This window comes from Mercenaria mercenaria, chromosome 10, assembly GCF_021730395.1.
Source record: "Mercenaria mercenaria strain notata chromosome 10, MADL_Memer_1, whole genome shotgun sequence".
NCBI classification, from domain to species: Eukaryota; Metazoa; Mollusca; class Bivalvia; order Venerida; family Veneridae; genus Mercenaria; species Mercenaria mercenaria.
The window spans coordinates 54,701,208-54,713,221 of record NC_069370.1 but is presented as its reverse complement, the minus strand read 5'-3'; the positions used below and the strand labels follow the sequence as shown (position 1 = coordinate 54,713,221).

At 36.8% G+C, this 12,014-nt stretch overlaps 1 protein-coding gene across 1 annotated transcript in view; it reads right to left on the bottom strand.

The window, feature by feature from the left end:
• Nucleotides 1–4,725: 4,725 nt before the first annotated feature.
• Nucleotides 4,726–12,014, bottom strand: part of LOC123561516 (chitin synthase chs-2-like) — a 28,435-nt gene continuing 21,146 nt past the window's right edge. Inside the window, exon 15 of the mRNA XM_045353956.2 lies at nt 4,726–7,776. Coding sequence (XP_045209891.2) covers nt 7,768–7,776 — 9 coding nt within the window. The 3' untranslated portion in view covers nt 4,726–7,767. The remainder of the gene's footprint in view (nt 7,777–12,014) is intronic.

Sequence of the window (12,014 nt, the reverse complement as noted above, 5' to 3'; positions counted from 1 at the left end):
AGAAAACGACCGAACGTTACGGTGCTAAGAAATTGAAAAGAACGCTGTAAATTTCTTACAGACACGTTGTTTCAATGTTTGCTTACTACTTTGATATCCATAATTTAATACAAACTTTATTATCAGTTTTACCTGAATAGACATTATTTCGCCTTTTAAGCATAGCACAAAGATCACATTTATTGGATAAAAAAACCGTCGTAGTAAATGCTGGGGTTTCGGAATGTCATAGAGTGTTTTGGAACAGCCCTACAAAGATAAATCAAAGAAGTAAAATTGATTAAATACATTATGAGTTTTTATATATGAACATGTTCATACCTTGTCCTCCATCCATTTCTAAACAATAGCGACGTCTTTCAGCTGATGTTACTAATCTGCATTATACAGTTAGTACAAATGATATGTATAATCTGCACGAAATTCACGAACGTTAAACAGGTACATGACTTACATAGAACTACACGGGTTGAAACGTATGGATATTCTTCCGTCAAATTACAGCACAAATACTATACGTAAAAAGTCATGGACTGGAAGATGTTTGTCGTCGATAGCAGATTTGGCTTGACGAATTTCACAATAAGAAGCAGCGAGAATAGTAAGCGGTCTTACTAGGTCAATCTCAATAGAAAGAAGAAAAATGCAAAAATTGATTCTTGTTCATAAATAAAACTATGGCCAACTTCCCGATTACTTAAATATACTATTTCCGCCAGTTGTTTTAGAATCTAACTCGTACTTCTTAAAAAGAAACTCGGACTTTGCAATGCTACCCAGACGCCTAGAAATATATTCAAAATCTGTAATACCATCAGCGATAAAACTGTGGGGCGAACAAGAGCAAAATATCCGCGAAATAGATACACTCATAGAATTTCAAACATAAATTGAAAGAGATATACACCCCCACCCCACTCCCCGCATCGTACCAACATTCTTATTTAGTGAAAACCGAGCTGAGCAGGCGTATCATGTCCATTTTAGAAATAATCGTAGTAGCTTACATGCGACTTATTATTTAGTAATCATTTAAAAGACTGGCCTGGATCCATGCTGGTCGCAAACGAACGCACTATGTTGGTTTTCTCACGGTGCGGTTCAAATTATTTCGAAATACGCATACACGATCGTTTCTTCCGATAAATACTAACACATTATTATTTAGGATGAGTAATCGTACTGACGAAGAAAATGTTAGACTATTTGCAGAAGTTCAAAGTTTTATAAAAATACAAATGCCCCTTATGCTATAGTGCAGATGAAGAGCCTATATGATGTTTGGGTTGGTGCGGATGCTGGCTGTCGAACAATTCAAATGAGTCGTCCCTGTTTTACTCTTTTTCCTCTTTCTAGATTTCCGATTATTTTTCAATCATTAAATAACTTCTTTTTTTGTGAATCGATGATGTGTATCTAATCTCAGTTCAAAGTTAATATTTTCACCTTCTTTACAGTTCTCCCCATCTTTACAGTTATTTATTTCTCAGACTATCTCACTTTTTCCGATCATAAATTAACTAGTCTTAAAGCATATTCATGTATTTTCATTCATAGTCCGTTATCACTTTGTTTACAGATAATTTGACTTCATGTGGAACAGGCCGTTTGCTGATGTTGATTTAACTCGTGGCCAAATCCATTTTTATATGTTACTTTTGTGTCCATATTATTGTATTTCCTAATAATAAATACAATAAAATATTATTAAACTAAACACGCAATCTATCAACGTGGTTCAGTGCATCTGCTCATCCTCTTGAACGATGTGAATCATATCACTTGCATATATTCAATTTTCAGACACAACAAAATCCCAAAAATTAAGATTTTGCATACAAGATTAGACTAGTGTCCGTTGGCGCCTAATGCACAAATTGCTAAATTTCATTTTACATTGTGACGATGACTTGTGATGACAGAAGCTTAGCTCGAGTCCAGATTTAATCGTTCTTTGCTGGCATATAGTGCATACTAGTAAGTTGCCACATCTTATTTCATTCTGTATATCATAAAATTTGTTTGTTTGTTTTGGGTTTACCGCCGTTTTTCAACAGTATTTCATTCATGTAACGGCGGGCAGTTAACCTAACCAGTGTTCCTAGATTCTGTACCAGTACAAACCTGTTCTCCGCAAGTAACTGCCAACTTCCCTACATGAAGGACTAATGATTTCGATGTCGTTTATCAAATAGTCACGGAGAACATATCACACATCCCCCGCCCGAAGATCGAACTTACGACCCCGAGATCCGAAGACCAACGCTCTACCTACTGAGCTAACCGGGCGGACGCATACAGACTCCAAGAGCAAATCGTGGCTAAAGTCCATCGTGTCGGCGCAAAATACAGCAGTATCAAAACACCAAAACATGTTCCAGTTTTGGCGTTCTTTGGACGTATGCCGTCGGCATACTGAAATATGTAGACAATTCAAAATGTACGATTATTTGGACATACATACCAGCAATATATCCGCATTATTTAATGCATCTTCCTGGACGCTGTGAATTACAGCATGACAAGGATTCGAGCCCATTTTTGAGTGCTTTAAAGTTGTCCTGGGCGCATTGTTGGACCCATTTTCGGGCACCAAAAATATGCAAAAAATAATTCTATTTTAGTACATTTTGGCGCTTGTCATCGGCACATAATGCATAACTAGCTTAAACTAATTTCATTTCGTAATTCACCAAGACCCCAACGATGACCTAAGGTGTCTAAATCTTGGTTCTAGTGCATCATTTCGGAGCTGAATACAGCAGTAACTGAGCATCAGAATTTTTCCTATTTTGTGACAAGGCTTTTTGGACGTATGCCGTCAGCATCCAGAAAATGTGCAGGCAATGTAATATGTACAACAATTTGAACATATATACTAGCAATATCAGATCGTCACGGACGCAGTGAATAAGAGCAGTAAAAGGATTCAAGTCCATCTTCGGACAACTAAAATGACAAAAAATACGATTTTCAATACATTTGACTGTTCTTAGTCGGCACATAATGTATAAACAGCTAAAACTAACTGCATTTTGCATATAATAAAGACACCAACAGTGACCTAATGAGACCAAATCATGACTGAAGTTCATCGTCTCGGTGCAGAATACAGCAGTAACCAGGAACCAAACAATGTTCCAATTTTAATGAAGCCATCTTTTGACGTATACCATCGGCATCTTGAACATCCGTCGACAAGGCAATATGAACGATTATTTAGACATATATCCCAACAACATATTGACATGGTTCAATCCATCATCAAGCTCTCCTGAACGCTGTTTATTACAGCAGTTAGAAGCATTCGCGCCCATTTCCGGACACCTGAAAAATGCTTAAAATTACGATTTTCAACAGACATTACCGTTCTTTGCCAGCATACTAGTATAATCCATAAACTGAACCCTATTTTATTATCAAGATTCCAACGATGACCCAGGGAGACCAAATCTTGGCTGAAGTCCATCGTTTCGGCGCAGAATACAGCATTTTTTAAAACACAAAACATGTTCCCATGTTGTGATGAGACTTTTTTAGACGTATGCTGTAGACATCCTGAAGATCCATTGGCAACGCACTGTGGCATGTACTACTATTTGGACATAGATAACTATTCGGACATAGATAATACCAATGAATCGACATGGTTTTATTCATTCTCAACTCCTCCCTGACACTGTAATACAGTAGTAAAATGAATTTGAGCCCATTTTCGGACAACTGAAAAGTTCTAAAAAATGTTTTCAACAAATTTCACAGTTCTTCGTCGGCACATTGTGCATAAAGTGCTAAAACTTCATTTCGTATCTTATAGAGACCCCAACGATGATCTAAGGGAAGCAAATTTATGCTTGAGTGTATCGTTACGACGCAGATACAGCAGTAACTGTGCAGCAACCAAAACATGTTCCAATTTAGTCACGAGGCTTTCTTTGGAATGTTTGGTACGTCTTGAGGGTCCGTCTACAATTATTATTTTGACATACATGCCATATATACATCCACATGGCTTAATTCATCCTCAAGTCCTTCTGGACGCTGTGAATAACAACATTAACAAGGATTCAGCAATATACTCAGTTGAGAATAAACATACCAACAATATATCGATATCGTGAAATGCATCATGAAGCCCCCATAAAATTGTAAATTACAAGAGTAAGAGGGTTTTGAGGCCGTTTCCTCAGACATGAAAAAAGCAAAAAAGAAAAAAAAAACTATATAAAACACATGAAGAGTTTTCGACAGCAAATGATGCATAATTGCTAAAACAATCACATTGAATCTCGTACAACAGCAGTAGGAGCAGTAATACTGCTGCTGCTGCTAAAACTGCCAAGAGTAACTGCGGTTATACTGATGTTGTGCGACACGTGTAAATTATTTACAATGACTTTTTCATTCTGTTCTGGAGCCAGTGAGACAACGTACACGACGGAAGTCTCAGGTATTCTTATAGTTTCAACTTATGGGGATTAAGGCACGTGACAATCCCATTAAACATTTGGGTTCAATTAAAATAGGGTGATTGACGTAAGGTGACTTTTGCTATCATTGTTTCTGTTGCAGGATAAAAACAAATATATGGATGCTTTCATGCTAATGGCAAGAAATGTACACGTACATTGCTTGGTCAGTAGACGCATACTACCATATGATTACATGTATGTATACATGTATATATAACATTAAAAACTAAACGCTAGAAAAACTGTTATTCTTTATTATGTCTTTAAATGTTAAGTGCAATAATGAATACAAGAGGGCCATGATGACCATATATATCGCTCACCTGAGTTTAATTGCTTGCTTGAACAAATGTTTTTGCTGTAGCTGCTTCAAAAACAAAAACAAAACCTAGGTGAGAAGGTTATGGTAAAGATTCTTCAAGATAAGTTCTGAAATCTGTTAAAATTATAAAAATCTCTTTTCTGTAGCTTCTAAAAGAAGAAAGTAGGTCAGTAGGTCTGGGCTAAGACATTTAAGATGAGTATTGAAATCTTTATCGAAGGTTACTGACATGGTCCAAATTTCTATGTTGTAATGATTATTATGCAAAACTGTACATGGCATCCTAATTTCAAGGTTGTATTTTAAAAAACAAGAAAGTAGGTCAAATTACTCGGGGTCATCAGGTAAATATAATTATACAATCTTAGAAAAAATGATCAGATATTTTTTGAAGTATTTTTCCTATATAACTCATATACAAGAGACCCTTGGGGCGGGACCTCTTTTCACCCCAGGGGCATAATTTGAACAATCTTGTTAAAGGACTTCTAGGTAATGCTACATACCAAATATCAAAGGCTTAAGCCTTGAACTTTCAGACAAGAAGATTTTTAAATTTTTCCCTATATAAGTCTATGTAAACCTTGGGGCCCACGGGGCAGGGGCTCTTTTCATCCCAGGGGCATAATTTGAACAATTATGGTAGAGGAACATTAGGCAATGCAACATACCAAATATCAAAAGCCTAGACCTAGCAGTTTCAGGCAAAATGATAAGTCTATGTCTTTTCACCTCAGGGGCATTATTTGAATAATTTTGGTAAAGGACCACTAGGCAATGCAATATACCAAATATCAAAAGCATAGGCCTTGGAGTTTCAGAACAGAAGATTTATTTTTAAAGATTTTTCCTATATAAGTCTATGTAAAACTTGGTACCCCCGGGGCGAGGCCACTTTTGACTCCAGGGACATAATTTGAAAAAAAAAAACTTAATAGAGGATCATAAGCCAATGCTACATACCAAATATCAAAGGCCCAGGTCTTGTGATTTCAGACAAGAAAACTTTTAACGCTTTTTCCTGTATAAGTCTATGTAATTTTTTGGACCCCCGGGGGCCTCTTTTCACCCCGGGGTTTTAATTTGAAAAATTTTGATAGAGGATCATAAGCTGATGCTTTATACCAAATATCAAAGGCCAAGGTCTTGTGGTTTCAGACAAGAAGATTTTTTTTTTCTATATAGGTCTATATAAAATTGGGACCCCGGGGGCGGGGCCTCTTTTCATCCCAGGGTAACTATTTGAACAATCTTTGTAGAGGACTACCAGGCAATGCTACATACCAAATATCAAAGGCCTATATCTTCTGGTTTAAGACAAGAAAATTTTTATAGTTTTTTTCCTATAAAAGTGTATGCAAAATTTGAGATCCCCGTGTTAGGGCCTTTTTTCATCCAAGAGGCATAATTCGAACAATCTTTGTAGAGGACAACTAGATGATGTCACATACCTAATATCAAAGCCCTTTGCCCAGTGGTTTTTGACAAGACGATTTTCAATATTTTTCCCTATATAAGTCGATATAAACCATGTGACTTCCCGGGTGGGGCCATATTTGACCCTAGGGAATGATTTAAGCAATCTTGGTAGAGGACCACTAGATGATGTTACATACCAAATATCAAAGCCTTTAGCCCAGTGGTTTTGGACAAGAAGATTTTCAAATTTTTTCCCTATATAAACCTATGTAAACCATGTGATTCCCCCAGGGCGGGACCAAATTTGACCCTAGGGGGATTATTTGAACAAACTTGGTATTCAGACAACAATCAAATTGACTAAAAATATTATTTCTTATTATAAGATTCTTTTATGCTTAATTCCGTGTCTGATCTGTTACACCCTTATTTGTTTCGAAGAATACCCTGTCAGCTAGAAAGTAAGCGAAATATAGAAATATTGCTTCATTGAAATTAAAATGTACTTTTCATCGTTTACTGTCATTTTCTGTCACGGGAAAGAAACATCAAGAAAAACAGTTGTTATATAGAATGGATAAACATATAAATTAGCCTTCATCTAAGCCAGGAAGTATGTAAAACACACAAATTGAGGAACGTGAATGTTCAGATATTCTAAAACACAGAATGGATTTGAACTTGTTCCGAAATGTCAATGAAGGAAGAACATAACCTTGTAAAAAGAAAAAACATATTCACATAATTAAGCTATAAGCTTATTGTTGTTGTAAACAAACACACATATTATTTTTACAACACATATATACAAATTTTTGTTTGAAGATGTGTTAACAAAACTACATCAAATGGATGGTATCAATTAAGACTGACTGGGTTATACAGTAAAAACAAAAACTATCATAGTTAAGTTCCCACATCACCGACACTGCACGTTCCCCGAGATATACAATGGTAGCGTAAACTGCATTATTAGCATAGAAACATACTTCTCAATAGCACGACAAATATATCGGTCCATATTCACCAAGCAACAACAAATAAATACTAAGTCAGCGGTCAAACACAGCATCTTAGTAGTTCAAACTAATATTTTGATTTCAGTTATTGTTTTTTTTTGATTAAGTATAACTGAGGCATATCTCATGCATAGGATTTATCATTCTCACCTAACGTGCATCTATCTCACTACAGCATGGACCACATCAGCTTTATACTTTAATCAAATCCATGTTCGTTACGGACATTATGTACACTTTTTAAGTCAATAGAGTAAAAAATATTAGTGTTCCGGAATTTTTACAGCGTGTTCTGTCTGTTCTTAATGAAACCTGTTGCGGACAGAAATCATGAATATTGACGACAACGGAATGTAGGTCTGGTTCCTATTATCCACGGATAATTTCAACAGTGATGGGTTCCAGAGTAGAACAGAGTACTATATTTTTCTCTTATAATAGTTGTTCACAGTAGTCGAAGGAATATGGTCTACATCAGATAAAAGTATAGGTAGATTTTTCACAGTCTTTTTCGTTGTCTCACGGTGTTGTGACCTCAGTACAGCTGTAATATAAAACAAAAAATAATTAGTTCTGAAGTATTCTGAATGACGGTGGTGTGAGTCAACGGAAAGCGGAATGAAACTGATGTGCAATTAATTTTATGTTAATTCGTTTATAATTTATACTTGTGAAATCAATTCAGTGTTATTTACATACATGAGAAACAAACAGAGACATTAAAGATTTTAATTATCATTGTCCAGTTTGTCATCGTTTCTTTAAAAAAAACTTAAATTCTTTATATATAACAAATGTTTTAATGCTACATATTTGTGCGAAATAAATATAATTTCTTGATTAATAGTATGTTTTCTTATGTTTGAGCTTGCAGTACATTTTGTACATTAAAAACATGTCTGTCTTTAAGCAGCTTTTCGAACGAATAAATGACGCTGCGTAAAACCATTGGTTCTGTGTTAGAGGCAAATGTTTATTCATTAACGTTTTATATTATCTAATAATTTCTCCCAAAACTGCCGAAAGAGGCAATTGGTTCAGCATTGCGGTATTTGATTTAGTTTTCCAAAATGTTTATATCCATATGTTAAAAAATTATGAAATACTGTTTTAAAAGCTGTTCTTTTCTTACAGAAACTAAGCACTAACATATTGAAATCAATTTGCTGAATATCAACATCAACTGTCAGCTTTTTCAGAGAATACGTAAAGAGTTTGATATTTTTAGCATTTTCAATTTAGCATTATGCCGTCATCTTACCTAAGCTGAGCAAATCTGAAGCTTTATCAGATTCCCGAAAAAACACAAAAGGAATTTGTCTCAAATATTCACCGTGGATATTTAAGATTCCTGAAAATTTCGACCTTCTAATAGTAAACCAGTAGGTCATGACAGTACTAGATGGCTCAACAGAGCCTCGCACCTTCAATAGTTTACACTTTCGGAATCAGTTCTGTCACATTGCTTTGAAAATTGACATGCAGGAGATTTTCAAATATCCCATCAAGCCATATACGGACTACTAATTTACCCTGGCAAACAGTGTCTTTACTTAGCTAAGTATGATTAAGTAAGTATCCATGCTTTCAAATATGACACATGAAAACCAGTGAGGTGGTGTTTTAGAGAAATTTAAAAGACACAGATACGAACACAACTGATCTGAGAGAAATGGCCATCAAATGTGAAAATGTCGACTCTTTTGTTGATGAGTTTCAGACAGCAGTAGAACAGATTATGAACTCACGTGCACCAATTATAGAGAAAACAAGAGCTGTCTCCATAGGATGACACATGCCCCCGATGGCACTTTGAATGAATAGTTATGGCCGATGTTAGAGTTTAGGACCTTTGACCTACGGAGCTGGGTCTTGCGCGCGACACGTCGTCTTACTGTGTCACACATTCATGCATAGTTATTTTAAAATCCATGCATGAATGACAAAGATATGGACCGGACATGCCCATCAATGCACTATCATGAAAAATGACCTTTAACGTCTAAGTGTGACCTTGACCTTTGAGCTACGGACCTGGGTCTTGCGTGAGACACGTCGTCTTACTGTGGTACACATTCATGCCAAGTTATTTGAAAATCCATCCATCGATGGCAAAGATATGGACCGGACACGCCCATCAATGCACTATTGTTTAACGTCTAAGTGTGACCTTGACCTTTGAGCTACGAACCTAGGTCTTGCGTACGACACGTCGTCTTACTGTGGTACACATTCATGCCAAGTTATTTGAAAATCCATCCATCGATGGCAAAGATATGGGCCGGACACGCCCATCAATGCACTATCCTTTAACGTCTAAGTGTGACCTTGACCTTTGAGCTACGGACCTCGGTCTTGCGCGCAACACGTCGTCTTACTGTGGTACACATTTATGCCAAGTTATTTGAAAATCCATCCATCGATGACAAAGATATGGACCGGACACGCCCACCAATGCGCTATCCTTTAATGTCTAAGTGTGACCTTGACCTTTGAGCTACGGACCTGGGTCTTGCGCGCGACATGTCGTCTTACTGTGGTACACATTCATGCCAAGTTATTTGAAAATCCATCCATCGATGACAAAGATATGGACCGGACACGAAAATTGCGGACAGACCGACAGACTGACAGACCGACAGACAGACAGACGGTTCAAAAACTATATGCCTCCCTTCGGGGGCATAAAAATTATCCGTCTCGCACCAAAACCCAGGTTCACATCTGAATAAAGACATTATGTACAAATTACGAAAAGAAACTCAAAAGTGAGAGAAAATCATCTCTAAGTAAAACAAGTTCTAAATGCCAAAGGTGACTAGAAAACGCTTTATAAATATGTATCTGACACAACTGGCTCTAAAAAGTCTGAGAACTATGTGCCAAATGGAACTGACGGTACACTGACCGAGAACTCTGCAGATCATTTCAGGAACAAAATCGAAAGAATTCGAGAATTGTTGAGCATTTCAATTAGTTTGAACCATGTGAAAAAGATATTCCTTGTTTTGATAGTCTCTTTGATAGATTTGAGTGAGGAAGAAAAACTTATAAACTAACTACAGACGACATGATATGAACTTTTTATTTTGGCAACAAAAGTGACAAAATTGTACTTAGGTGAATTATTACCTGTTATCATCAAATTAGTAAATTTGTCGTTGCGTGACGGTGTTTTTCCAACGAAATGGAAACAGCTAATTTTAAGACTTTTTTTTGAAGAAAGTGGGACTCGACCCTGAATTTGTAGACAACAGGCCTGTTACATGTATAAACCTCTCGTGCTGTCAAAACTACTTGAGAAAGCAGCTTCAGACTCAACGATCATGTACATTAACACAATCTTCACCCAAAACTAATCTGCTTACAGGAAAATCCGTATTTGTGAATCAGCACAGTACGTCTAGTAATTGATTTACAGGATACAATAAAAAAGCAAATATTACGGCGCTAATTGCCATCGATCACAGTTCCGCCTTTAATACTGTTTACCATGACATTCTCGTTGATGTGTTGAACAATCAGTATAGTTTTTGTGGAACAGCATCGAGCTGGGTTGATTCCTATCTGCGACCCAGAAGTTGCCATGTAAGTGTCAATTCAACAATATCATTTCCACAACATTTACTACCCAGGTGCCCGCTCGTGATGAAATAATGCACGGAGGGGCACCTGGGGTCTTCCTCCACCATTAAAGCTGGAAAGTCGCCATATGACCTATCATGTGTCGGTGCGACGTTAAATAAAAAAAATAATTTGTAGCGTTCCAAAAGGGAGTTGCTTAGGACGGTGGCTTTATTTGACATATACTAGGTCACTGTTTATGTTATTTCACCATCGATTTCAGTTTACGGCTTTGCGGATGACCGTACTGCTAATAAACGCTTTATATCACTATCTTCAACAGTAGAATCCCAGGCAACGCAAGAAATAGAACAATGTGCTAAAACAATCAACAACAAGTTGAATGAAAATAAGCTTAAAATGAACAGCGAGTTCATCATGTTTGGTAGAACGTACCAGCTCTCTAAGTGTGAAACTGACTAAATATGTATGTAGGTGGTGAAGTGAAATCAATGAGTTTTTAGCTCATCTGAGCACAAAGTGCTCATGGTGAGGTATAGTGATCACGCTGTGTCCGGTGTCCATCGTGCATGCGCTCGTCCGTCGTCAACATTTGTGTTTAAACGACATCTCCTCCAAAACCACCAAATGGATTTTAAAGAAACTTTTCCACAATGTTCCTTGTGTGGTTCTCTTCCAAAATTGATCAAACGGTTCCTCTTGGTTGCACAAAGGGGCTGCCAGAGCTAAAAATAGAAAAAGACCTCAAACCATACATCCTTCTAAACCGATGGTTCGATTTTGAAATATCTTCATACAAATTTATTTCACCGTCTACCAAGATTGTTCAAAGTATTTTGATTCGTCAAACACCATGGCTGCCAAGAGGCGTGGTCACTTTTCCCTATATGTATAAAGTGGAAACTTTAAAAAGTCTTCTTGTATAAAATTGCTAACCCGATTTTAATATAATTTACTGAAACTGGTCGTTGTGTGACCCTCTGCCAAGATTGTTCAAATTATTCGGATTCGTTAAAAAACATGGCGGCCAGGGGCCGTGGTCACTTCTCTCTATAAATATATTGTGGAAATTTAAAAATCTGCTTGTGTGAAACTGCTCGCCCGATTTTAAAATAATTTTGCACAATGTTCCATGTATGACCCTTTACCAAGATTGTTGAAATTATACCGATTCGTCAAAAAACATGACTTCCAGGG